Source organism: Pseudogymnoascus destructans (genome assembly GCF_001641265.1).
Source record: "Pseudogymnoascus destructans isolate 20631-21 unplaced genomic scaffold scaffold_28, whole genome shotgun sequence".
NCBI classification, from domain to species: domain Eukaryota; kingdom Fungi; phylum Ascomycota; class Leotiomycetes; order Thelebolales; family Thelebolaceae; genus Pseudogymnoascus; species Pseudogymnoascus destructans.
In genome coordinates, this window is record NW_020167547.1 from 170163 (window position 1) to 196557 (window position 26395).

Genomic DNA, 26395 nt, shown 5'->3' on the forward strand with positions numbered 1-26395 from the left:
TAAGTAAGCACTCCTATAGGAGGTGCTTTATGTCCACAAGGTTTAAATGGTTAATAAACTCCTCGTGTCTTTGGCGTGGTAGGGCTTTTGTAAACCCATCTGCTGGCATCTTGTACGTAGCTATCCACTTGATATCGAGATGTGTCTCTCTACCTCCTGTCTTAGCCAGTGGGAGTGAATATCAATATGCTTGAGTTTCGTAACTAGCTTCGGGGACTCTTTGAGTAAGAGCCGTACGGTCTGCATATTGTCACATTGTAGGGTGAACTTCTCATTAAGATCAAGTTTGATAGTTGAGAAAAATTGCTGCCACCAATAGAGCTGTTTTGCACTATGTGATAGAGCTAGAAGCTCAGCTTCTGTAGTCGAGGTTGATACAGTTTTCTGCTTCGTACAGCGCCAGTCAATTGCTCCTCCAAAGAGTGTGAAGAGATACCCTTCTGTACTCTTTCTTGTAGCTTCGCAATCTGTGTACGAAGCACCACTAGAGCATTGGAAGCGTGATGTATTGATCTTTGGTCCGTGCTGGAGGGCTAGATGTTTTGTCTCCTTTAGATAGAGTATAAGTCGATCGACTGCTGCCATGTGGTCTGGTCCTGGGTTAACAAGGTATTCGGATAGTTTCTGCACCGTACGGGATATATCTGGTCTTGTAACCACTGCAGCGTAGTTGGTAGATCCTACTTTCTGTTGATATAGGTGGATTTGCTGTTTGTCTGCTTGCCCATCATATGGAGTGAGATTGTCATTAACCATTGGAACCTTAACTGTTTTCGACAATGGCGTTACTGCGTACGTAGTCATTATTTTGTCGATGTATGAGTCCTGGCATAGCCAGAGTGTTCTCTCTGTCTGATCTCTTATAATTCTTATTCCTAAGAACCATTCAAGTTCTCCTATTTCACGGAATTCATAGGCTTCCATAAGTTTCGTACAGAACTCTGTTGCTTCTGCCTTATGGTAGGGATGGCTTAGAATGCAGATATCGTCTACATAGAAGAACACAATGATTGTAGATGAGACGAATAGACACTGGGCTTCTGGGACCTGTACGAGGCCTAGCTTCTTCAGTGTATCTGAAAAGTTGCGGAACCATAGGAGTGGTGAGCGTTGGAGTCCATATAAGGCCCTGTTGAGTTTCCAGCATTGTCCTTGCTCCTCATAACCGTCAGCACATCGTACGTAGACCTCCTCATCAATGCGGCTGTTTGTAAAGGCATTTATTGCATCTAATTGCTCTGTATCCAAATCGAAGTAGGCTGTAATAGCCATGAGGGCTCGGAAGGTCTTTGAAACAAGGGTAGCTGTGTACGTCTCATCATGGATTGAGTAACGCTGTAGGTCCCCTCTTACAACAAGTCTAGCCTTGTATTTGACAAGGTAGCATTATCGTCAAATTTATAGGTAAATACCCACATTAGTGGAATGATAAAACTCCGTACAGTGCTGTCTGGCATCGATTTGAAGGTGTCTTGCTTCTGAAGGTCTGTTATTTCCTTTTCCGCTGCAGCTTTGAAACCAAGCTTATTAGGGTGGTTTTGAAGCTGGTTCCAATACTTCGGAGCAGCAGGGAGCTCCGTACGATGTATCTTACGTTTCTGGAACTCTGTACCAACGATGAAAGCTTGGTGCTGGCTTATCCTTGCTTCTGGGTGTGCAATGGTTGCAAGGTAGACGTCGTGTCTCCGTACACTGTCTTCTGAACGCTCTGGTGTCATTTCAGGTGTCTGGAGTTGAGGCTCTTCATGTTGGACCTCTATCTCCTTTTGAGGTTCTACCTCTACTGCTTCCTCTTGTTGAAGAGCTGTATCTGTTGTTTCCGCCTCGTACGGAGTTGATATTTCTTGTAGAGGTTGTAGAGCTGCGCGCTCCTCTTCATATTCCTCTCCTTCCTTTTCTAAAAGGTCAGGAAGTTCAATGACCTGGACTGTCTTTTGGAGCTCCAATTCTACAACTGTAGCTTCGTACGATGGATCATACACTTTGTCTCATCAAAAGTAACGTCCCTGGTTACTATAACCCTCTTAAGATTTGGAACCCATATTCTAAAGATGTTTGTAGAGTTGTAGCAATAAGATAGCCTATTTGGGCGTTCCTCTCTATCCTCTTTAGCTTTGGTTGCTTAAGGAGGAGTGCGTAGGCTCTACATCCATAGGCGCGGATATGAGAGAGTAAGGGCTTAGTAAGCTCTGGCTTTTGAAGCTGCGAGGGTAGGGACTGGAGTAGAAGTCCGTACGGAGTCTCATCATTAATGACAGATGATGGAGACCGGTTTATAAGGTAACCTGCAGTCCGGAATATTTCAGGCCAAATTCCTTGTGGTAGGTTGCCTGCTTCCTTTAAAGCTCGTGAGCATGTGATTATCATACGGCCTAAACGTTCGATTCCACCATTTGGTTCGGCAGTGTACGGGGGTGTAAGCTGCACTTCGTATCCTTCATCTGCAATCCATGCATCCCATTCATCTCCAAGTGATCTCTCACCATCAAGGAAGAAGATCTTTACCTTATAACCCCATCGTCTCCATACGTAGCTTACAAAGTCCTTAATTGTTTGTAGGACTGTGCCTTGCGTCTTGTCTTTAATGGTGTAGACATGGTTCATGCGGCAGAAATCACACTGTAAGTGTAGGGCCTGTGTGCTACCATCGTACGCCTCTGGCATCTGGATAAGGTCTAGGTGCACCTTCTCATAAGGGATCTGTGACCGTGGTGTAGATCTTCGGGAGATCCTTTTTGTAGCATGGGTAAGGCGGCAGACTTTGCAGTTAGTGTCGTACGAATCCATGTCTGTGACAATAACCCCTTGGGTCTTCTCTTGGAGCTTCCTTATTGCGTTTTGATTAAGGTGGCCCATTCGATTATGCCACTCCTTTGCAGTGCCTGTTAGGTCTTTGCGAGGTCCGAAAGAGGATAGAACAGCATCTTGGTGCACTTGAGTCATTGATAGGGCTGTGTTTTGAAGGACTTTTGTATTGTCATTATTAATATATTCAAGGACCCATTGTCCATGGATAACTGGAGTGTTGCAGAACGGCTTTCCTTCATACGTGAGTCCTTCTGTAGCTGTATTCCAATGGACTCCCTTTTGGATGAATCGTTTTAAGGATGCAACAGAGGTGTGGAATGAGGAAACGAGGGCTGTTTCTTGGAGTGTTATGTGTCATACTGACATTCGTTGCACTCAGTTTGCTATCAAACTCAAGAGCAAACTTGGAAATCTCCTCCTCAAACCTACAAGTCACTATACATATTTTGGCTTATCACACCAACAACAAGAGCAATACTACTCAACGATTGCTACAACCATCTATGATTCATTACACGTCATCGCTCCTTAGTTACTGGGCCAATATTACCACATAGCATATCTCTACAACCCTCTATGATTCATTACATGACATCACTCATACTACCACATGACATATCTCTACCAACTAGAGGCCTAGGAGCATGAACGATAGCTCTAAAAGCTCCTACGAACCTCTATGATTCATTACATGTCATCGCTCTTTAGTTACCCACAAGATTGGTTAAGTCATGACATAATTTGTCTATGACATAATTTGTCTATAGGGGTACTCTGACCTTGGACCTCCTTTTACTTCCTATAGGCTACGAACCTAAGAGATGGTTCTATGGGATTCTCTTACGTCGACTACAGTTACCAAGCCTGGTAAGTCATGGAAAGTCTTGGAAAATGAGAGAACTACACTCCTTTAGCATAAATAGGATTGCCCTTTCCTTAAGAAAGGGCAAGCAGACAATACAGTAAATCGACTATCACATACTTCCACGTCTTTTCCAAGCTTCCAAGCATTCATCTTGTTACTCCTTGTTTCTGAAAAGTCAGTGAGGTGTTAACCTCTGACTTACCCCTGAGTTCCCAGACTCAACATTTGTTGCAACTTGTCTGAACCACTTCACTACATCACACACCTGATTGCTGCGTTGTGGAATAGTCTAAGCTACGACCCTTTGGCTCTGTTTTCTAAGACAGTGTGTTGTCTTAGTAAATTCATCCCTTCCTTGGGTGGCTAGATTCTCACATCTGGTGCACCCACCATTACATTATGGTTCGTACGGACTTTGTGTCCTCTCCAACCTGGACTTTGATGTCCACGGACCTGAACCCTTCAATCCTTACTGTCTGGTCTCCAGCTAAGAGGTAGTTTCCGTCCTCACATTCCTTTAGGTTGTAGAACCTCATACGGTCGTTACAGACATGAATTGTAGCTCCAGAATCAAGGATTGTGCTCCTTGCAAGCTCATAGGTTGAGAGGGTAAGACCTTGAGTGACTTGGAAGGCTGTTGCAAAGGAAACAGGTAGATCCTGGTTCGTACAGGGTTGTCCTCCGTTCGCCTTGTCCTGGTCTATTGCCCTTTGAATGCAGTATTGAAAGCCTGGCTTTTCACTTATGTAGGCATCAACTTTAGCTTCAATGTCTCGGTTTGGCTTCCATGACTTCGTACCCTTCGACTTCATGACATATAAGCAGTCCCTCCACTTATGGATAGAGCCACAAGGGCAATCTGTTCGGGGCTCCTTGTTCTTCTTCCCGTTATTCCAACCCTGTTGTCCTTGTTGTAGGTTGTTCGTACAGTTCTGAAGGGTAGCAGATGTCTCATTATTGCCTTCTTGTGTTGCGAAAACTCCATGTTCCCCCTGAGACTTCTGGTCATATCTTGCCTGTCTCTGGTTGATTCGATAGGTCCGTACGACCTCCTCAAACTCATATTCCTTTGTCCCTTTGTTGAGTTTGAATGTCCATGGGCCTCGAAATTCGCAGGGTCCTATTGCTTTGAGGAAGTAATATATCGCATCGTGATGGTCGATAACCTCTGGTGCTCGGAGCGTACGGCCTTGTGTGTAGAGGGTCTCCCATTTTAGGAGCCACTCTTCAAGGTCTACTCCTCTTTGTATTTTGGATGCTTTTGCCCACTCACTCCTCCATTCCTCAAGCCTAGCTCGTGTAGTTGGTGCAAACTGCTCCTTAAGCCTTACTAGCATTTCGTATGGAGTATCACAATTGTATGTGTATGGTAGGAAGTCCTGTCTAATAGTTTCTTGGATCTTAGACCATAGCCCCTGAATTGCTTCCTCCTGTTCCTCCCATATTTTTCAATCATATTGGAAGTCCGCTTGTAGGTTTCGAAGCTCTTCCTTCTGGTCGTCTGTGAGAGATCCGTACGTAATTGGTAGGATTGGTTGGGAGGCTTTGATTGATGGTTGCGCTGTCTGACTTGATGTTGCTCTTGTTGACACCCATGGAGTAGTCTGAGGGACCACACCACTACCGGCCTGAGCTGCAGTCCGTACAAAGTTAGGAACTGGCCTAACAGGTGGTACGAGGATAGGGGGGTCATCTAATGCTGGATTAATATAACCCCACACTCCTGTCTTCATTGAAGCTGTCTTAATCGTCTCTAGCCACTCATCCCAGTCTTTTGGGTTGGTGAGGACCACCCCCACCTTCTGTAGGGTCGCCATTATGATGGTGATCGACTCCTAGGAGGGGTTTGAGGTCTGTACGATGTTCGAAGACGTTCAAAATGCAACCTCGATGTGCTCCGGGCTCATAACTGTTGAGTAATAAATGTATGTATTCCTGACTATGTAACCTATACTTGGCTTTACCGATACTCCGTACGGAGATCACGTGAGATCATGTGACTATTACAACAGTAGCCTGCCGTGAAGCCACTAAAGCACGTGATTGGGCATTGGTCACGTGACCCCAATGCATCAAACGCGAATATTTCCACAACCCCCTGTTATGATATCAAGTGCGCCTTGCAGCTCGAGTGGGGGTTCAGGGGTGTGGGGAGCTTTCCGGGGTTGGAGCGAAGTTTTCAGTTGTGGAGTGAATTCTCAGAACTGGTCTTGCTAAAGAGACTTCACTCCACAACAACATAGCTGTATATAGATTGAGCCACTGCTCGAGTGCTCCTCTTCTCTTTCCTTTCTTCTCTAGATTGAGTTTAATTCATAATACCCAACTGGCACCCTATGCCTTGGTGAACCGTGACACCCCCCACCAACCTCACTTTCCTTCTTCTTCAACAACGTGATGGCCACCACCACCACCCCCACCACCGAGGCTTCTGGCCTCAAAGCCACTGGTAAGTTCAATTCCTTCCTTTTCCTTTGTTTCGTTTGATTGATTACTGTATACTAACCTTCGGATAGAAGATCTGGCTGCCGTCGCCCCTGCTGTAATGGTGGGTGCACCAGATGTGAGAATATAGCCACCCAAGGAAGGGATGATTTTACTAAGACAACACACTGTCTTAGGAACCAGAGCCAAAGGGTCGTAGCTTAGACTATTCCACAATGCAGCAATCAGGTGTATGATGTAGTGGAGTGGTTTAGACAAGTTGTAACAAATGTTGAGTCTGAGAACTCAGGGATAAGTCAGAGGTTAGCACCTCGCTGACTTTTCAGAAACAAGGAGTAACAAGGTCAATGCTTGGAAGCTTGGAAAAGACGTGGAAGTATGTCATGTCGATTTACTGTACTGTCTGCTTGCCCTTTCTTAAGGAAAGGGCAATCCTATTTATGCTAAAGGAGTGTAGTTCTCTCATTTTCCAAGACTTTCCATGACTAACCAGGCATGGTAACTGTAGTCGATGTAAGAGAATCCCATAGAACCATCTCCTAGGTTCCTAGCCTATAGGAAGTGAAAGGAGGTCCAAGGTCAGAGTACCCCTATAGACAAATTATGTCATAACTTAACCAATCTTGTGGGTAACTAAGGAGCGATGACGTGTAATGAATTATAGAGGGTTGTTGAAGCTTTTGGAGCTATCGTTCATGTTCCTAGGCCTCTAGTTGATAGAGATATGTCATGTGTAGTATTAGCCCAGTAACTAAGGAGTGATGTCATGTAATGAATCATAGAGGGTTGTAGAGATATGCTATGTGGTAATATCGGCCAAGTAACTAAGGAGCAATGACGGTAGCAATCGTTGAGTAGTATTGCTCTTGTTGTTGGTGTGACAAGCCAAAATATGTATAGTGACTTGTAGGTTTGAGGAGGAGATTTCTAAGTTTGCTCTTGAGTTTGATAGCAAACTGAGTGCAACGAATGTCAGTATGACAAAGTCACCATACATATCTTGGCTTATCACACCAACAACAGAAGCAATACTACTCAACGATTGCTGCAAACTCTTCTACTACATCTGTTTATGCTACATACATCACGGCATATCATTTGGACACTCATTGAACAAGTTATTAAGAAAATCTCCTCCTTAAGGGGGTGGGCCAATACTACCACATGGCATATCTCTACCAACTAGAGGCCTAGAAACATGAACGATAGCTCTAGAAGCTTCTACAACCCTCTATGATTCATTACACGTCATCGCTCCTTAGTTACCCACAAGATTGGTTAAGTTATGACATAATTTATCTATAGGTACTCTGACCTTGGACCTCCTTTTCACTTCCTATAGGCTAGGAACCCAAGAGATGGTTCTATGGGATTCTCTTACGTTCACTACATGATTAGCAAGCTAGTTGTGGGTCGCACTTAATTTCTAATACATTTACCAAGCCTGGTTAGTCATGGAAAGTCATGGAAAATGAGAGAACTACACTCCTTTGGCATAAATAGGATTGCCCTTTCCTTAAGAAAGGGCAAGCAGACAATACAGTAAATCGACTAGCACATACTTCTACGTCTTTTCCAAGCTTCCAAGCATTGATCTTGTTATTCTCTGTTTTTGAAAAGTCAGTGAGGTGCTAACCTCTGACTTACCCCTGAGTTCTCAGACTCAACATTTGTTGCAACTTGTCTAAACCACTTCACCACATCATACACCTAATTGCTGCGTTGTGGAATAGTCTAAGCTACAACCCTTTGGCTCTGTTTCCTAAGACAGTGTGTTGTCTTAGTAAATTCATCCCTTCCTTGGGTGGCTAGATTCTCATATCTGGTGCACCCACCATTACAAGTAGACCTGTAGTCCAGCTACGGAGGACGTCCGTGACATTGCAACGTAAAACTGCCCATGACTAAACATAGCTGCCCGTAGATCAACACCTACATGCTTAAACGACTGGCCTTGAGACTTATTAATAGTCATAGCAAAGCATAAGCGGACAGGAAATTGTTTACAGGAAAACTCTACGCGCTAAGCCTATAGAAGTAGGAAGTGGGGCTAGAACCTAACGTAGCCAATCCCGAATTTTGACAAATGATAGCCAATCAATCGGTCTTGGCCTTTTATAATGTAGTATAGTATAGATAATATATCTACAACTTCATTTTCCAACGTTGGATTTTTACTTATAATACTAACCTATTTAGGACTAGACTGCGGCGGTGAACAGACGCAACGTTGCGACGGAGCGCACATTGCTTCTTCTCGCCCCGGGCGCATTCACATTGCTTACTCCAACCTTAAGCGAAGCGAAAAGTTGGTCACGACGATTAACTACCAAGTCTGTCCAAGATCTATCTTCCTTATGATGGAACAAACTACATAGATAAAGTGGCCGCTAATGGCCAAGGTCGAGTATAGTATGAAACATTTTAGATCAAGGGAAAGGGTGTCATACATAAGATGATGGATCAGAAGGCCGTTTTGCCCCCGCACACAACATTTTCTGTGCTCTTCCACAAATCCAGAAAATCACCACAGGGGCATCTTTTGTCCCACCTTTGTTCCCCCTGCCTGCTGTCGTGTCGCGCAAAAAAATACCGCCATAGCGTCCAGGGTCCAAATTCCGATCCCTGGATTTGTTCTAGAAACCTTGCAAACACGAACGTTTCGTACTCGAAATAAAACACATTTGGCAGGGGATGCTAGATCTAGCCCCATTGTTTTGTTTTAGTCCAAATGGACGCTTGCGCAGGAGTCCATGCGTCAGGCCGGATTCAGCGAACGCACTCGTAGCCAAGCGTGTCCGTATCATTCAGTGGCATTCTTTCGGGCATTCATGGTCTCGTCTTGAATGTCTCTTGCACAGGATATATCACGCCCTGTCGGGAACTCGAGACGTCACGGTCAGGCATAGTCAATGGATTTGTGTCAGACGCAGATAGCCAGGTGTCTGACTTACTAGTCGGCATCCAAAATAGCAATAGTAGAAGCACTTCGAACCCTTGGTCTCAGCTCATCATCTTTTCAATTTGGACGCCACGCCTCTATCAGTATTACAATGCTACGTGGTACCATATAGCCGCTCTATTTGTCAACCCCGTCAGTACCATAAACGGTCCATTTCCTGTGATGACGTGAGAAGTAATGATTGGTTCAACGGGCGGTCGGCTTCATTCAGCTACCATCAGTCTTACAATCCTGGTGGGGGAGGGACCTAATTCACCATTAGGGCTGCTTATGGTCGAGGAGGTTCGGGAATACTATACCGCATTGTAGCCATTTCCAGGTGGTGGTCCTGAGGGTGGTCCAGACCCTGGAGGTGGTGGGGGGGCCTCGCTCGGGGGTGGTGGAGGTGCATAAGAGGCTGGAGAAGCGCCCGGGGCCGCGCCTGGTGCCGCGCCAGGCGCTGCACCAGGAGCACCGCCAGCTCCAGCTTGTTGGGCGGCGTAATACTGGTAGTATGCGACATACGCAGCATAGCCACCATAAGCCGCATACGGATCTTGGCCGCCATAGTACTGGGCATACTGAGCGGCGTAGTCCGCTCCGGCAGCAGGGCTGGCAGCTCCAGATGGGGCTGATGGGGCAGCCGGGGCAGCAGCTGCTGGGGAATTGTATCCACCATATCCTCCACCGCCGCCACCACCACCACCGTATGAGTCGTGTCTACCGGGGGTTTGCCTGTCTCCATATCCGCTCTGACCTCCATACCCGGTACTTGGAGCTCTGTCTCCACCAAACCCGCGCTGGGGCTGTGGCCTTGACTTGAACTCCACGTATTGCTCTCTTACGTTGGCCAGGAGATCCTCGCAAAGCTCTTTAGCGTGCTGTACCTCCTTGGGATCCGGGCCAGCAACGTGCAGGTACATGTCTTCGTCGCTCTCCCGTCCTGTCGCATGTTCCATGAATCCAGAACCACGGCCCTTGATTTGCACACGGCAGCGGGTTTCCTGTTGGATATGCTTGACATAGGCGCCCCCCTGACCTACGACTTGAGCTCTCAGATTAAAGCCTGGTACAGGTTCGAAGTCGATGGGGATTTTCTCCTCTGGCCATTTGCGCTACACAGTGTTAGCAGTTATCTCCGTAAAGTATGACATATACCTACTCTGCCGAATTCATCACGCTCAACAGCATCTGGTTCTCGCCGTCTGAAGCGCCTCTCGTCAATGAGGTTGGGCAGTTCTTGCTTCATAAGCTCCTCAATCTTTTCGACGGCTTGCTCAAGGCCAACCTTGCTCGTGCTCGTAACGTGTAGGTAAAGTGGTGGCTTCTAAGGGAATATCAGTAATCAGTCCATCCTTCTATCATGGTATTTCGTACCGCTGCTGTGGCCATGCTCTTATCGGGGTAGTACTCTCCGCGTGTCGTGATATCTTTAAAAGTCAATATCATATCTACAAAAGCGTAATTTCGGGAATAGCGTACCAGCGCCGGTTTCTTCTTTGATCTATATCACGCACCGGACGTCAGCAGGTGCCACAGAGGTTTATATGAGTTCTATCGCGCTTCAAGTAAGCTTGACAGGTCCCACACAAGGTAAGAGAGGGGTATGGAACTCCCCGGGGGGAAGAAAGATTATGAATTATGAGATCTGAGGGAACTGGGGATATCAGTGGGTATGACACAAGGGGGGTATTCACCATCTTTTGAGTAGAGCCTTTGGTCAGTGTGTATCTGTTTCGAAGGTCATTGACTTCGATGTCACGGATGTAATCTCCATCTGCGATGTACATGTCGCCATTGACTGTTCCGATGGTGCCTGTTTCCATAGCTGTGCTCGGGGTCGGAGGTTTCACATCGGCGGGACTGCCAGTAGATCGAATCGGAGGAACGTCGACATGTTGGATACCTTTTTTGGCCTGCATCTGGGCTTGAATGCGCGATGCGACGGCAGCTATCAGATGTTAGTTGTGTCTTGGTTCAATTTGACTGTGAAACATACCCGCAGCAGCAGCAGGATCCAAGGATGGTTTCTTCGCAGGTTCCCCAGCAGCTGGGCTCCTGCTCTCCCTCCTCAAGGGACTCCTGCTCCTCCGGGAATCCCTCTCTCGGGCTGGCGGGGGGGATCTTGAGCGGCGATCGAAGCGTGAAGCCCGTGGTGCTGGCTCTTTCTGGTCGAAGCGTGACCTCTTGGCCGTCCTCCTCTCGGTGTCGTCCATGATGGCCGAGGTGGCAAGATAAATCGAAGGTCGGTCGCAGACTTTCCTGTCGAGTGCAAAGAAGCTGTAACAGGTAGTTTTTCTATCGCCTCTGACCTCGCCGGCAAAATAAAGGCGAATACTTCAAATGATGAAGTTATACTCAAGTTAACAGCATTCGTTGGCAACAAATTAATGTCACGTATGGCTCTACTTTGACCTTCGTATGGCCCTTTCAGCCTCTTTATTTTGCGACCGGGCCTGGCAGCCTTACTCATCGCTAGCTCCACAGTGATGGTCAAGGCACACGGCCCTTAGCGACATCGGGGACAATTTTCGACAAAGCCTAGCTCTGGCTTCTTCAACCTCGCGAATTCCAATTGCGGTGGTGTTGACTCGCACATAAAAGAAGTCTTTACGACTTCATCCACAACTGCCTCAGCGACGTCAATTGAAATCCCCAGTTTGGGTGTTGTCGTCGCCATGGCAGCTCGCACTTCCATCCTCAAGCTTCGCACTCCTACGAGCTCCCTGGTCACTACGGCGAGGCGGTCTCAGTCGACCTCATCATCGACCTCAGCCCTTGCATACAAGGCCCTTCACCGCCGCATCACCCCCCTCCCAACACAGGATTCTCCAGCATGGTCTGCCCAGGCTGCCGTCTCCAACATCCTCTACGAGACTCCTGCTCCCTCAAAAGCACCTCCAACACGCCACATCCTCAACTGCCTGGTTCAGAATGAGCCAGGAGTGCTCTCCCGCGTCTCCGGGATTCTCGCTGCCCGCGGCTTCAACATCGACAGTCTTGTCGTGTGTCACACCGAGGTCGAGGACTTGTCCCGCATGACAATTGTGCTATCCGGCCAAGATGGCGTTGTCGAGCAGGCCCGCCGCCAGCTCGAGGACCTCGTCCCCGTCTGGGCCGTCCTAGATTACACCCAGGCACCACTTGTGCAACGCGAGCTGCTGCTCGCAAAGATCAACATCCTCGGCCCAGAGTACTTTGAGGAGCTGCTCGCGCACCACCGCGAGATCACGGCAGAAGTTGATGGCGAGTTCGGAGACCACGGCCTGGAGCACAGCGCGGTAGCCGACTTCCACCCCAGCAAACTCGTGCTCAGCCAGGCGCTGCGATTGAAGCATGAGCATCTCAAGTCCATCACCTACTTTGTCCACCAGTTCGGCGGCAAGGTGTTGGATATCAGCAACACCAACTGTATTGTCGAGCTGTAAGTACTTCCTCTACCCATTTCATGGCTGGCGATGTAATGTTACTCACACCTCTCTAGCTCCGCGAAACCCACCCGTATCAACTCATTCATGAAGCTCGTCTCCCCTTTCGGCATCCTCGAGTCTACTCGCACCGGACTCATGGCGCTCCCGCGCTCCCCGCTCTTCGACGCCCACCAGGACGATCTAAAGGAGGCGGACGAGATCGTCGACGCCAGCTCGCTCCCACCAGGATAAATGTTTCGCCCCAGAGAATTGTGAAAAGGAGTCGGCGTCATTCTTCGTTTGTTCGGCGGTAGCTAGGCAATGTTATGGGAATTGTACGGGAGGTGGGTTGTGTGGTTGTTGGAGCTCTTGTATTTAGACAAATTGAAATCCAACTAAAAATGGTCGGTATCATAGCTCATTAGGTATGGGATAGGCAGCTTGTCTCGGATTATAATGTTCAATTGATCTGTCATACTACTTGAATTATCTTAAACTGTCTGTTTTAACTACACCTTGAATATCGCCACAAATGGTGTGAATATACAGTAGAATCTCCATGCAAGAATGCTCTACGTTTGGTATCTGACTCATAAAGATCGATTGTCGGCCTCATATTTTTACGTGAACCGATACGATACCTACACTGGAATTCTCTTGTTATTCTTACTGGTTATGGGTCTCGATGACACTCTTATATCGAGGTTCACGTGAAATGCTAGAGTGATAAAACTTATAATTCAGGACGGAAGTCCAACGCTTCTAAACATAACCCTACAACAGCACCTTTCAGGGACCCAATGCCTAATACGCCTCTATACAAAATTCCCTCCCAAACGCGCCATCGTATTCAAACACGGTCCTACCCTATCTACAATCTCACTTTCGCCCCAATCCCCTCTCCCTCAAACCACAACTTCTCCTTCCACTTCCCCAGCCGAACCCCCACCTCCGCCTTCGCCGACAGCCTCAGTCCTCCACCAAGCGCCCCACGGATACGGTCGTAGCCTATGGATTCCGGATCCCAATCCACAGGCAGCCTGTCGGTCTCGCTGAGTCCGGGGGGGATCTCGAGGGGCAGGTCATATACAATCGTGCCGACTGGTTCGGTGTGGTTATAGAATGCTGTGGCGTTGATGGTTTCGATGAACACATGGGTTTCCTTGAGCGGGGAGAAGACGGCGAAAGAAGCTGAGGAGGAGAAGATGTGGAATGTAGCGCCTTCGATGAATCGTAGATGGTCAGGTGTATCTTCGTCGTCGTCGTCGTCGCCAGAGCCATTGTGGGGAGAAGATAGACGGGGAATTTCCATCTCGATGGGGAATTTGGACAGGCTTTCACCAAGGGCTGGTTGTAATGGGATACTGCCGTCGTATGTTTGGAATGTGATGGTTGTGTTCCAGCCGGAGATGTACTGAGAAATCAGGTTGCGTGCGTTTGTTGAGGACTTGGCATCTCCAAAGGTGGCGGGATCCCACAAGACTCGCACAGCAAGGTTTGTGTTGTTTCCCAAGGCGACCTCGGCGTTTGACACCGTAGCTAGTCCGATAACAGAGTCGTTGCTCAAAATATGGATGTTGAATGACGGGATTGTGGCAGTGTAATTCGTGGGGTTTGTAAAGTTGACCTTGCCTTCCAGAGTCAAAGAGGTCTTGCCGGTGTCGAGGATTTTTAAGTCGAATACTTGGGGGTTTATACCCCCTAGGACGACTTTCAGGCCGCCATTTCCGGGAGCTGCGATTTCGTCAGCCTCGGGCTTGTCTAGGCATCTTCGCCAAAGAACATCCCACCCTTTACCGGGACAGATCCTTCTCTGTAAAATGTTAGTATTTCCTTGATAGTTGATGGTGGTTCTGCTTACCCAGGAAGTTCCCGAACGACTAAAGACCCCAGCACAGTTTCGGCCTCAACATCCACGAGTGCTCTAACTTCCAATGTCACGCCTTCTTCAAAAAGGATTTTCTGTGCCACATCTTGGAAAACTCGTTGGTCGGTAATATTTATAGGGGCATCCTTGATCTTGGACTGGATCTTTAGGAGTGCATCTTCGTCGTCCGTTGCATCAATTCTCTCGGATTGTGCTTTCTGCCACTCCTTCAGATCCATGACACCGAGTTTCTTGTCTTTGTAGAAAATATCCGCTGTTGGTCGGACGTTGGTGACATTGATTGCAAAGTTGACCTCTTTCGGTAGATTGGCCATGACTACGATAGTGCCAGATATTTGAGGATTTGATTCGGGGCTGCGCGGATCCGCAAATGGGTCAGGCAGTCCAAAATGTACATCCGCGAATGTGAAATTCTTGACCAGTCCATCGAAATTTCGGCCTGGGAACGGAACCGGCACCGTAATAGCTGCAATCAAATCGGATATCCAAGTCGGCGTTTCTGGAGATGGGTTTTTGGATCCCTTTACATATATGGTGGCGTCTTTGCCGTGCATATACTCTCCCACTAGCACGTCTAACGGTGACAGTGCAGTGCTAGGGCACGGTTTTGTTAAAGAACTTGGGAGCTCCTGTATGATGCCTCCAGCTTGGACTTCGATATATGATTCTGGTTGAACATCGACCCTATCCGTCGACGCCTCCGCAAGCATAATATATGGGTCGACCATATCGCAGTTCTGAACTAAGATGTCAAACTGAAGAGGTGGGATTGACAAGCTGATCGGATAGTGGTTGTCAACAACAAGAGTGGCATCTGCCCTCATGCCCCGCTTAATTATGGCTTTGCGACTGAGTGCTTGCATCAGATTCGTTTCTTCAATATTGATGTGGGTTATGTTATAGGACGGGATATTAGGGATATTGTGGCCTAGGGAGGTTAGCCAACGTATTCATAAGTATTCAAAGAGGGAAACTAACCTTCAAGGATGATTGTTGGAGATATGGTTTTGTTCCCGAGACGGAAGAAGCCAGACTTAAGTGGAACATCAATCATGCCCCTCACCGTCAATTGTGTCATCCGTCCAGAAAGCCAGTCATTGACAATACGCTGGAGGTCGGCGGTTTCGGCAGGTTTAACGTCTGTCAAGAAATCCAGATGCGTGACCTCGCCGTTGCGTATGCTGGCGTGTGCCTTTGGAACGGTTGCGGTGCCAATAAGTAGGTTGTCATACTCCGGGAGATAGACTTTCACTTCTGTCTCTTCGCTCTCGACCGTGTGGGCGATGTAGGTTGCAAGGCGCCCAAGGGTTCGGATGGCAGGGTTCTTGCATTTGGCTGCATCGAGCTGGAAATCTGCTTGCACTCGGGCTCGCACCCCAGTGCTTGTGAACGAGTCGATGGACAGGCCGGTTGGATCGATAACCATTGACTGCTTGCTGTACTCTTCGACAGCAGCTGGTGCAAAAAATAGCACTGAAATGATGAGCAAAATCGACACAGAAAGGCCGGTGATAGCTGTGATAGTCGCCCATGATTTGCCCTTCGTCGCCGAGGCGCTGGAATCACTGCTCTGTATCTGCCGCAATGACGTCGACGCCGGTGACAGAGGCGCAAGGCCTTCCTCTCCATCATATCGTGGAGTTCCGTATCGATGTGAGAGCAGTGGTGCGTTCTCTCCATCCTCCCCGCGACGCTCTTCCGATGCTCTATTGGCCACCTCTTCGGAGTCGCCCAACAGCGGCCGGGATGAGTCGTCCGCCGGCATCGTTCCGGTTGTCTTTGTAAGCCCTTTGGTGTATCTTATGCGCTCATTCTGTGTGTAGCAATAGTGTTGAAAAAGCTACTTCAGTATATATATGCTCGTCAACGCCGTTACTTGTGATATTGATGATTAGAGTAGGTGTTTGGTGTGTTGAGGGTGAGGACGTTGATGATGCAACAGAGTACGGAGTACATGCACTGTGTTTGGAAACGCCATCCGGCCGTGCGTGTGGTGGCCACTAAAGATCCGCCACTTATCGATAAGGAACCACTTTCGATAAGAGCGAACGCGGACGCTAGCAGGCACTGTCCCGGAAGCCGGAACAAGATTCGCCGACCGTCCAGTGACCGACACCGGAATTCAGATTATACCCGAATAGTTGTACTCATCCGCAACATCCATGTTCATTCAACTACAACCACGACTATTTTGTTGATTCTCGCAAGAATTGAGGCACATTCACTAATATTGCGATACAAAAGCATTAAGAGTTCAATGTCAGTATTCTATTTCTTATTTTCTTCTCCTTCTTCATCCAAGTTCTCAATTGACGTCTTAATTCTAGCTTCAACATGGCCAGTATGACTCTTCGTCCCGCCAGGACTACGCTCCGGTGTTTATCAAAACCACAATTGCGAACTTACTCAGGCCCTGCCAGTCCCGCGGACCCCGCCGTTTCTCCTTTCGCCCCTCGTCACTTTCTGTCCATTGCAGACCTCACTCCGGCCGAGCTGGTTACCCTCGTGAGGAGTGCCAAGACACACAAGACCAATATCAAGAAGGGTCTCGTGCCCAAAAAAATTCAAGAATCTCTCAATGGCAAGACCGTAGCGATGATGTTCAACAAGCGAAGTACGAGGACTCGAGTCTCAACCGAAGCTGCAGTAGTCACCATGGGCGGCCACCCGATGTTCTTGGGCAAAGACGATATTCAACTTGGCGTGAGTCAACTCCTCTCCATCCCCTTTTACTCTGAAGATTCTTAACGCCATGGCTTTAGGTTAACGAGTCTCTCTATGACACATCCGTCGTGATCTCCTCCATGACCTCCTGCATGGTGGTCCGCGCCGGCGAGCACAGCGAAGTCGCCGATCTCGCAAAGCACTCCTCTGTTCCCGTCATCAACGCTCTCACAAACGACTACCACCCTCTCCAAACCATCGCCGACTTCCTCACAATCCACGAAGCATTCCCTCCCACATCATCAGTCAAAGGTTCCCTCACAAACCCTTCTCTCGGGCTAGAGGGCCTCAAGATTGCGTGGATTGGCGACTCAAATAATGTTCTCTTCGACTTAGCCATCGCCTCTGTTAAGTTGGGAGTTGATATCTCTGTAGCTTCGCCCAAGGGCTTCACAATCCCACCACGAATGAAGGAGTTCATCCTCGCCTCCGCAAACGGAGTCTCAAACCCGGGCAAACTAACCGAAACAAGCGTGCCAGAGGAAGCTATCAAGGACGCCGACATCCTTGTGACAGACACCTGGGTCTCGATGGGTCAGGAGGAGGAATATAAGAAGCGCCTGGAGGCCTTCGCTGGATATCAAATCACAAACGACCTCGCGAAACGCGGAGGCGCAAATGATGGCTGGAAGTTCATGCATTGCCTGCCCAGGCACCCGGAGGAGGTTGCGGACGAGGTTTTCTACAGCCCGAGGAGTCTCGTTTTCCCAGAGGCGGAGAACAGGCTGTACGCTGCAATTGCTGCGATTGAGGCATTTGTTGTGAACAAGGGGAAAATTGTAGAGTAAGCGACGGTCCAGCGGTTGGGGATTGGAGTTCAGACAAAAGCATTTTGTGGTAGAAGGCGTCTTTATATACCATGTACTTGAAGCTTTTTCACTATGGCCAGCACATCTCCCGTGAAATACTTCGCCTAAATATTGCTTCGAGGCGAATGTTGTTGAAGAATAATTAAAGGCAGACGCATTCACAGCACACATATGAAGATCCGCCGTTCAATCAGGGTGTTTCGGTACATTACAACTCCCGAAATGTATTCAGTTTATCTCACTTCTATTGAGGTTTGTCAATTCTCATATTTCGTGTTGGCGTTGACTGCAATGAACTACGAGGTTACACCTGACGTCAGACGTCAGCAACGCTCCTTCGCCACATTACATATCGATGACAACCATATGCGAGTATGATCTGCGATACTTAATAGGTATTGCTTTTTATAGAATTATTGTTGTACTATTCTTTCTGTCATTACCGGCATAATCTATCTCTCCCATTCTATACCTACTCTTATTAACATTGATAGAGAATTGCTCCAAACCCACGGTATTCCATGGGCAACCCATCACCGGGAGGCCATCAACAAGACGAATACTCTCGAGCGAGACCACGGTTTCCGTACGACTCTTAAGAGATGTCGCGATATATAACTTCCATGCTCAACCCTTCGAGCCGTAACCCGCCATCATGGTCTGACTCTGCCCCCTCCTACAGCGACTACACACTCGATGAACGCTTTGAGCCAGCGTCCTCTCCCTCAATACACCAAGCCACCTCAGAAACTCCCAAGCCACGACCTCTCAGCTCAAACAACCCCTATAGGCAATTATTGGAACACTCACCTCCTCCAGAAGCTGCCTCGGGTATCAGTCTGTCCACGCCACCTCAACCCGCGACTCAACCCAGCCATCAAACCCTGCCTGCCTCGCCTACCCATCCCACCGAACGACGGCAATCGAGCCTCCCCCCTCAACAAACCCCCGCCGAACTCGCTGATCTCCAGGCGACGGCTGAAGCTGCACAGAGAGCCCCTGGATTCCTCTCACTTGACCGCGATCTCATCTTTCCCCCTCCTCCGTCTCAAGCTCTTTATTCTCTGACCTTTGCGCTATCTGCCAACGGCACATCGAATACTGTCCGACGCTCCGTCCCCGCCGTTATGCGGGCAGATGGGAGTCAGCGGTCTGAAGTCACCGATAAGGATCTCTATAACATCCGCCGCGATCCTATTTTGAATTCCTGCTTTACCATTGAAGGGAAGCGTCGGAGCACATTCCCAGGGACCTTGACTCTAAGATATCATGCAAACCTAATCAAAGGCCCGTACTGGGACTGCACGGTGGAGAAAACAGGAGAGTTGCTGATGCGGGGAAAAGGCGAGGAGTGGATAGATGGCCTAGGGCGGACCGTAGGTCGCGAGCCCGAAGGAATTTGTATGCGGAGGAAGAAGAGAAAGGCAATGGAGAAGGAGCATGAGAAGAGGACTCAGGGCCAAAACGTCGCGTGGAAGCCACAGGTTTTGGAGCTGGTGGGAGAGGGAAGGGGGAGAGCAGGCGGTGATGATAATAGTGAAGACGCCAAAGCTAGGATTAGGGACTTGCTCGTTACATGCTGGGTGGCCAAGTGCTGGGATGCCGAGAGAGTAGCCGCGATGCCAGAGCAGAGTGCGGCGGATGGTACGTGGCCTTGTCGGCGTGGTTTTGCCACCTGATGTGCAGAAGTGGAAATAATACTAACGTAACCTAGGTTCACTTTGGAAACGAAGGTCTGAAGTTGCCCGAGGAACTGGTATATTATTCTAATTGGGAGTATTCTAGCTTTTTTTCACCTCACCCACCGTTGCGCGCCATACCCAGTCCGAATGATGCTAGATAGTAGCTAGTAAACGTTTGCTAGTAACTCACTGTTTAAGCTGAATGTCGTGCTCTTACTTTGTGATTGTGAATGTTCTTCCTCTTCGCGATCCAGGCGATCCTCCTCCCGTTCGAGCTTCACCCAGTCGGGATGCTCAGGACCCATACAGTCACACTTTTCTTTCAAGTTGCGACGAACGCACTCGGCGCACCGCCGTGAATCATTTGGAGACGACACGCAAGTAATGTTTCGCCTCACGCAGTTCGAGCAAGAATCCATTTCGGGTAGTTCGTATCCGTGGTTCTTTATTCGACGGACAAGATCGTTGCGTTCCTGGAGTTTGCGGGCAGTGTCAGTAGGCATGTTGCATGTTGAAGGACTCGCTGAGGAGCAGCAGAGTCCCGGGGGCATGGACGTACTTATAGGATTCGAGACGAATGCCCAGGGGAAGGGAGCGAGTGTTACGACGGAACAAGAAGGCTGGCCAACTACAGGACAGGAAGGAGGGAGGTCGCATGAGACCGGCCCTGGTACCTGGAGGGGCAGCGGGGAATAGTAGTTCTGAAAGTATCACGTGACGGACTCGCAGGATGATGAGAAGAGTCCTAAGAGTCCAGGACTCCGAGGACTCGAGTGAGTTCCCAGGAGTCCACTAGGCACGTGATGGACTCGCAGGATGATGAGAAGAGTCCTAAGAGTCCAGGACTCCGAGGACTCGAGTGAGTTCCCAAGAGTCCACTAGGCACGACGCCACTATATAAGTAGATAGTATTTCCTTAGATAGGAGCTTCGTGCTCAACTCAATACAGTATTTGTTATATACTAGTAACGTGTTACTTGAAGCCTTTGTGTCTGATCCCCTGCCTCCTCTGATAAGTAAACCTTTACGCAAGAGAACCTCTGTGTCTTCTATCGTTTAGAAGTCAGCGTTACAATCGGCTTCAAAACAGCAGCTGAGAAGGAAATAAATGACCTTCGAAGACAGGGTACCTTTACATCTGTTCGAGATGAACAAACACATGCATTTGTAATACCTCTTATGTGGGTATTTACATACAAGTTTGACAATAGTGGCTTCCTTGTAAAATACAAGGCTCGACTTGTCGTGAGAGGAGATCTACAGCGATACTCTATCCACGATGAAACATATGCAGCGACACTAGCATCGCGGACTTTCCGTGCACTCATGGCAATCACAGCCTACTTCGACCTCGACACTGATCAAATGGATGCGATCAATGCATTCACAAATAGTCGCATTGACGAAGAAGTGTATGTGCGCTGCGCAGATGGATATAAAGAACAAGGGATGTGCTGGAAACTCAACCGCGCCCTTTACGGATTACGACAGTCACCACTACTTTGGTTTCGTGACTTCTCAGAGACGTTAACATCTCTAGGTCTCACACAAGTTCCTGAAGCACAGTGTCTGTTCGTGTCCGACACCATAATAGTCTTCTTTTATGTCGACGACATCTGTATCCTCAGCCACCCAAGACATAAGCGTGAAGCAATAGACTTCCATACAAAACTCATGGAGGCATACGAGTTCCGGGAAATAGGGGAACTAAATTGGTTCCTCGGAATTAGAATTGTACGAGACCGCACTCAGCGCAAACTTTGGATGTGTCAAGATTCATATATTGAAAAGATTATTGCATCTTACAAGGTCACACAAACAAGGATGCCGCGGACACCAATGATCACAGTCGAACTTACCCCATACAATGGGCAAGCAACAAAACAAGAGATTCATCTCTATCAACGGAAGATTGGATCAGTGAACTATGCCGCAGTCGTGACTAGACCTGACATAGCCCGCACAACACAAAAACTAGCAGAGTTTCTCATCAACCCCGGACCAGACCACCATGCTGCAGCCGACCGGCTCTTGCTCTATTTGCAAGGCACGAAGAATTATGCACTTCAATATGGACCAAACATTGACGAACCACGCTTCCAATGTTCAAGTGATGCCTCATATGCAGATTGTGAGGAAACAAGACGAAGCACAGAAGGCTATCTGTTTACACTCTTTGGCGGCGCCATTGACTGGCGATGCACAAAGCAGAAAACTGTGTCAACTTCGACAACAGAAGCTGAGCTCCTTGCGCTCTCTCACTGCGCAAAACAACTGTACTGGTGGCAGCGATTCTTCTCTATGATAAAATTGGAACTGCACGAAGAATATACCCTACAATGTGACAACCTGCAAACTGTACGGCTCCTACTCAAGGAATCGCCCAAGCTCGTCACGAAGCTGAAGCACATCGACGTGCACTCCCACTGGCTACGACAAGAAGTTGAACACCAGAAGATTCATATCAACTGGATCACGACACATGAAATGCCTGCTGATGGATTTACAAAAGCACTCTCTCGACAGAAGCATGAAGATTTCATCAAGCATCTCAACTTGGTCGACATTAGTCGTCTACTGTAGATGACACCTTACAAAACCCGACCGGTACACATACAACACAAAAACCCGAGGAACACCAAAGTTCCACCACAACACCGAAGAATTAGTCTTTTCTTTTAAGTTACTATTATTATTATTATTTATATAAACTGTAACACCTGGGGGGGTGTGTTATAATATACAGGGGCTACAGTAAGCGACCACAGGTAGAACCACAGAAAAACTCTGCCCTTACGGCTAGAGGCCTCGAAGGGAAAAGAAAATTTACTCAACACAATATTCAGGCTGAGCACGTGACCGTATAATAAATTAATTTTAGGAAGACTTGGGCGATAAGAAGCTTATCGACTTAGCGGCCGCCCGAAAATACCTTTCAATTGGTCCCTGCAAATAAATCCAAAATCTTCCCTTTCCTGTCGCAACAGCACTGTACAAGACCATGGCACAGGTCTCCGGCAGCACGGCCTCGTCCATGACTTCGACATCACACACGATGACTGCCGAACTCACGAACCAGAAACTGGGCGGTCCCAACTCGTCGTATTCCGCGTACGCGAAATCTCTTCTCCAGGCGCTGCAGCCGGAGAATCGGTACAAGTTCATAGCGCCCGAGAAGGAAATCTGCGAGGGGGCTTTGGATTTGGCGAAGACGACTTTGGATGGGTTTGCAGCGCAGCTGTATGATGAGCAGAACAAGAGGGTGGAGGAGGAGAGGAAGGATCGGAAGAGGAAGAGGGGCGAGGCTGCAGATGGCGGGGAGCTGCTGAAGATTAGGAAGGTACATACACAGGGATTTGCTGTGGAGCAGGTGTGGGAGCAGGCGAGGAGAGTTATTGATGCTTTGAGAGGAGATGTGGAGAGGGACTTGGATGAGCTGGCGCCCAGTGAGGGTGATGAAAGTGAGAGTGAAGATGGCGAAGAAGGTCAAGGTGATAGTGAGTTGGAGGGGATGGAATTCGGCGAAGACGGACTTGAGATCGGAAGCGAGGGTGATAGTGCAGAGGACCAAGAGGAGGAGATGGGTGCCATGGAGGAGGGCGTTGACGACGATGAAGACGAAGAGGACATGGAGGCCATGATGGATGGCGAGGACGACTTCGAGGATGAAGATGATGGGGATGCAGAGGATGATGGAGAGGAGGAAGAATTTGTCGAGGACCCTCACGGCCTGAACGACGGCTTTTTCTCGATCGACCAGTTCAACAAACAAACCGAGTTCCTGGAATTGCAAGATACTGCTGCGGATCCATACACCGGAGAGGCTAGCGACGAAGAAGAAATCGACTGGGATGCCGACCCAATGACTGCAGTGGCCGGAGCGGGCACGAAAAGCAAGAAATCGGCAGCAGCAGATGATGAAAGCGAGGAGGAAGATGAGAATGAGGACGAGGATGGCCCGACATTTGGTAACATGGACCTGAACGCCCCTGAAGGCGACAGCGACGAGGAAGAAGATGAGCACATGGAGAATCCCGTCGATGCCCCAGGAGATAACACCAACGACATTCTGTACAAGGACTTCTTCCAGCCTCCAGCACGCAAAGTTACCAAAGCCGAAAAGCAAGCTTCATATCTTGCAAGACAAGAGAAGAAGGCAAAAGCTCCCCCGGCAGACGATGAGCAGGATGTTGAGCGGGCGATGGCTGACGTTCGACGCGACCTTTTCGACGATGAAGAAGAAGATCGTACTGAGGATGATCTTTCGGATGTTGATGCAGCCGATCCCAAGTCGAGAAGGTCCGCTCACGAGCGCCGTCAAGCAAAACTCGCTGAAGAGATCCGTCGCCTTGAAGCAGCATCTGTGCAAAAGCGAGAGTGGACTTTGTCGGGTGAAGCAAGAGCTGCCGACCGCCCCCAGAACTCCCTTCTGGAACAGGACCTAGACTTTGAACGAACCGGCAAGCCAGTGCCAGTTATCACTGCAGAAGTCAGTGAAAGCATTGAGGAACTCATCAAGCGCCGTATCATCGCCCAAGAGTTTGACGAGGTCATCCGCCGTCGTCCCGACTCCGACTCGGTTCCTGACAATGCTCGCCGTGGCGCTTTCGAGCTCGAAGACACCAAAGCCCAGCAAAGTCTTGCTGAGATGTACGAAGAAGAGCACGTCAAGGACAACAACCCTGACACATATATGAGCAAGGCCGATGACAAGCTGAAGAAGCAACATCTCGAAATTGAAGGGCTCTGGAAGGATGTTTGCGGCAAATTGGATGCACTCAGCAGCTGGCATTACAAGCCCAAGCCTCCTGCACCAAGCCTGACTGTCGTCGCTGATGTGGCGACCGTTAACATGGAGGACGCACAGCCTACGATGGCAAGCGGCATTACTGGCGCTGACAGCATGCTGGCACCTCAGGAGATCTACAAGGCTGGCAAGGATAAGAATTCAGTGGACAAGGGAGAAATTGTGCCGAAGAGCGGTGCTCCTATCGCCAGACAGGAGATGACGAGGGTAGAGAAGCTCAGGAGGCGTAGACGCGAAAAGGAGAGGATTAAGAAGAGGGGTGGTGAGGTTCAGAACGCGAGACCTGAGGGCAAGAAGGCGAAGGCGAAGAGAGAGACGGTTGAAGAGCTTAAGAAGGCCGGAGTGAAGGTCATTGGCAGGAGAGGTGACATCAAGGATGTTGAGGGGAATAAGATCAAGGCCGCACAGATCACAAATGGTGCGAGTGGCTTCAAGTTGTAGAGGGGCAGTGTGTGGTTAAGGAATTTCTGGAGTTTCAAGCGTTAGGATAGGTGTTTTATAGAAGAATAATGTGTTCTTTATAAGGATGCCATTTAACAACTATATATACAATGCGATTGTGTTTATTGCGAGTTGATAAGGCCAGTTTTGGTGAGCTTTCTTGCAAAGGGACAATCTCGGGAGCATTGCAATTAAGTGACGCTCATTGGTCCACACATTTTAGCGTTCTTTACACCGAGCATCATTGAATCTTCAGAGCCTCCAGTTCGCGACGTCGATCCAAACGCCCCTCGCTTTCCATCCCGTGCGGTCCCTCGATTCCCTTTCCTCTGCCAATATACAATAGTGGCACAGACAAGATGCTGTCGTCCGCACGGCCTGCTGCCGCATTGGCCCTCCGTGGTAAGCTTGCCTCCACCACAGTCCGCGTCGCCACAAATCCTAACTTCTCCGGTGTAGCCAAACCCACATCTGCCATTGTCCCGTATAGGTCAATTGCCGCGATCTCGTCCTCGGCATCGAAGACTGCGAGCGTGCTCACCTCACAAAATGCGTCGGGCTTTCCGCTGGGCGTGACCGGGAAGCCGAAGCGGGAGGTGCTGTTGCCCAGCCAGGAGCCGAAGAAGGGTGCCATGCAATACGCATTGTACGTGCTCAATTCCCCGATACCTATATACCGTGGTACACTTGTGTACGTTGCCAGTTTCCAGCTAACCCCTCCTTCCAGAACAACCCTCGATCAAGTTGCCAACTGGGCTCGCCAATCCTCCTTATGGCCCATGACCTTCGGTCTCGCCTGCTGCGCCGTCGAAATGATGCATCTCTCCACCCCACGATACGATCAGGATCGCCTTGGTATCATTTTCCGTGCCTCGCCGCGTCAGTCCGATGTCATGATTGTTGCCGGGACTTTGACAAACAAGATGGCCCCGGCCTTGAGACAAGTCTACGATCAGATGCCTGAGCCGAGATGGGTCATCTCCATGGGAAGCTGTGCCAACGGCGGTGGATACTACCACTACAGCTACAGTGTGACGAGAGGGTGTGATCGCATCGTTCCCGTGGATATTTACGTTCCTGGATGCCCACCTACTTCTGAAGCTTTGATGTACGGCGTTTTCCAGCTCCAGAAGAAAATGAGACATACGCGCATTACGAGGATGTGGTACAGGAAGTAGATGGAAATGTTATCTGTGGCCCTGGACGGCAAGTTTCGTTTGTAAAAACGGGTGCATACTGTATATAGTACCTTACGGCGTTAATTTCAGAATGAAATATTAAAAACTTGAAGCAATCGGTTGTTTTTGTGCGTGACATCGTGTTTATAAATACTCTAGCTGAACCATTCGGTAAGAGACGTTGATGCCTCTCGTAGCCAGGTTAGCATATGCACCTTCCTTTGTAATTGGAAAATGCGAATGGTAGATACTAATATCCTCCTTGGCAAGAATAGGCTCTGTGCGCCATTTTCTAGATGTGGATTGCTGTCATGTATAGGATGAATGCTAGACATTGATGCCTCTCGTAGCTAGCATGTATAGCATGATTCGTAGATACTAATGCCTCTCGTGCCTA

The 26395-nt window shown here is 48.8% G+C and overlaps 9 protein-coding genes across 9 annotated transcripts; 6 read left to right on the forward strand and 3 right to left on the reverse strand.

Moving 5' to 3' along the window:
* Positions 1 to 8394: 8394 nt before the first annotated feature.
* VC83_08550 (uncharacterized protein) lies at positions 8395 to 11467 on the reverse strand. Its single transcript, XM_024472099.1, has 7 exons — positions 11059 to 11467; positions 10757 to 11010; positions 10542 to 10563; positions 10437 to 10489; positions 10222 to 10386; positions 9380 to 10174; positions 8395 to 9327 (listed from the first exon to the last, which is right to left on the reverse strand). Exons 1-7 carry the CDS (start codon positions 11273 to 11275, stop codon positions 9304 to 9306), a joined length of 1530 nt encoding a protein of 509 aa, XP_024320241.1. The 5' UTR covers positions 11276 to 11467; the 3' UTR covers positions 8395 to 9303.
* A 120-nt stretch (positions 11468 to 11587) lies between these two features.
* On the forward strand, positions 11588 to 12939 carry ILV6 (acetolactate synthase, regulatory subunit). Its single transcript, XM_024472100.1, has 2 exons — positions 11588 to 12483; positions 12544 to 12939. Exons 1-2 carry the CDS (start codon positions 11738 to 11740, stop codon positions 12719 to 12721), a joined length of 924 nt encoding a protein of 307 aa, XP_024320265.1. The 5' UTR covers positions 11588 to 11737; the 3' UTR covers positions 12722 to 12939.
* Positions 12940 to 13340: 401 nt separating this feature from the next.
* Positions 13341 to 13781, reverse strand: VC83_08552 (uncharacterized protein; the record flags this gene model as incomplete). Its single annotated transcript, XM_024472101.1, has 1 exon — positions 13341 to 13781. One exon carries the CDS (start codon positions 13779 to 13781, stop codon positions 13341 to 13343), a length of 441 nt encoding a protein of 146 aa, XP_024320240.1.
* Positions 13782 to 14230: 449 nt separating this feature from the next.
* On the reverse strand, positions 14231 to 16122 carry VC83_08553 (uncharacterized protein; the record flags this gene model as incomplete). Its single annotated transcript, XM_024472102.1, has 3 exons — positions 14231 to 14282; positions 14331 to 15285; positions 15336 to 16122. The coding sequence occupies 3 exons, from the start codon at positions 16120 to 16122 to the stop codon at positions 14231 to 14233; spliced, it is 1794 nt and encodes a 597-aa protein (XP_024320263.1).
* A 392-nt stretch (positions 16123 to 16514) lies between these two features.
* Positions 16515 to 18122, forward strand: ARG3 (ornithine carbamoyltransferase). The gene is made up of 3 exons (XM_024472103.1): positions 16515 to 16616; positions 16685 to 17060; positions 17120 to 18122. The coding sequence occupies exons 2-3, from the start codon at positions 16692 to 16694 to the stop codon at positions 17867 to 17869; spliced, it is 1119 nt and encodes a 372-aa protein (XP_024320260.1). The 5' UTR covers positions 16515 to 16616; positions 16685 to 16691; the 3' UTR covers positions 17870 to 18122.
* Positions 18123 to 18262: 140 nt separating this feature from the next.
* Positions 18263 to 20253, forward strand: VC83_08555 (uncharacterized protein). Its single transcript, XM_024472104.1, has one exon. It carries the CDS (start codon positions 18493 to 18495, stop codon positions 19567 to 19569), a length of 1077 nt encoding a protein of 358 aa, XP_024320239.1. The 5' UTR covers positions 18263 to 18492; the 3' UTR covers positions 19570 to 20253.
* A 267-nt stretch (positions 20254 to 20520) lies between these two features.
* VC83_09679 (uncharacterized protein) lies at positions 20521 to 22409 on the forward strand. The gene has a single exon (XM_024473092.1). The coding sequence runs from the start codon at positions 20752 to 20754 to the stop codon at positions 22153 to 22155; it is 1404 nt and encodes a 467-aa protein (XP_024328860.1). The 5' UTR covers positions 20521 to 20751; the 3' UTR covers positions 22156 to 22409.
* An 86-nt stretch (positions 22410 to 22495) lies between these two features.
* Positions 22496 to 24950, forward strand: MPP10 (U3 snoRNP protein). Its single transcript, XM_024472105.1, has one exon. The coding sequence runs from the start codon at positions 22574 to 22576 to the stop codon at positions 24818 to 24820; it is 2247 nt and encodes a 748-aa protein (XP_024320238.1). The 5' UTR covers positions 22496 to 22573; the 3' UTR covers positions 24821 to 24950.
* A 61-nt stretch (positions 24951 to 25011) lies between these two features.
* Positions 25012 to 26184, forward strand: VC83_08557 (uncharacterized protein). The gene is made up of 3 exons (XM_024472106.1): positions 25012 to 25222; positions 25280 to 25466; positions 25548 to 26184. The coding sequence occupies exons 1-3, from the start codon at positions 25180 to 25182 to the stop codon at positions 25996 to 25998; spliced, it is 681 nt and encodes a 226-aa protein (XP_024320237.1). The 5' UTR covers positions 25012 to 25179; the 3' UTR covers positions 25999 to 26184.
* Positions 26185 to 26395: the final 211 nt, after the last annotated feature.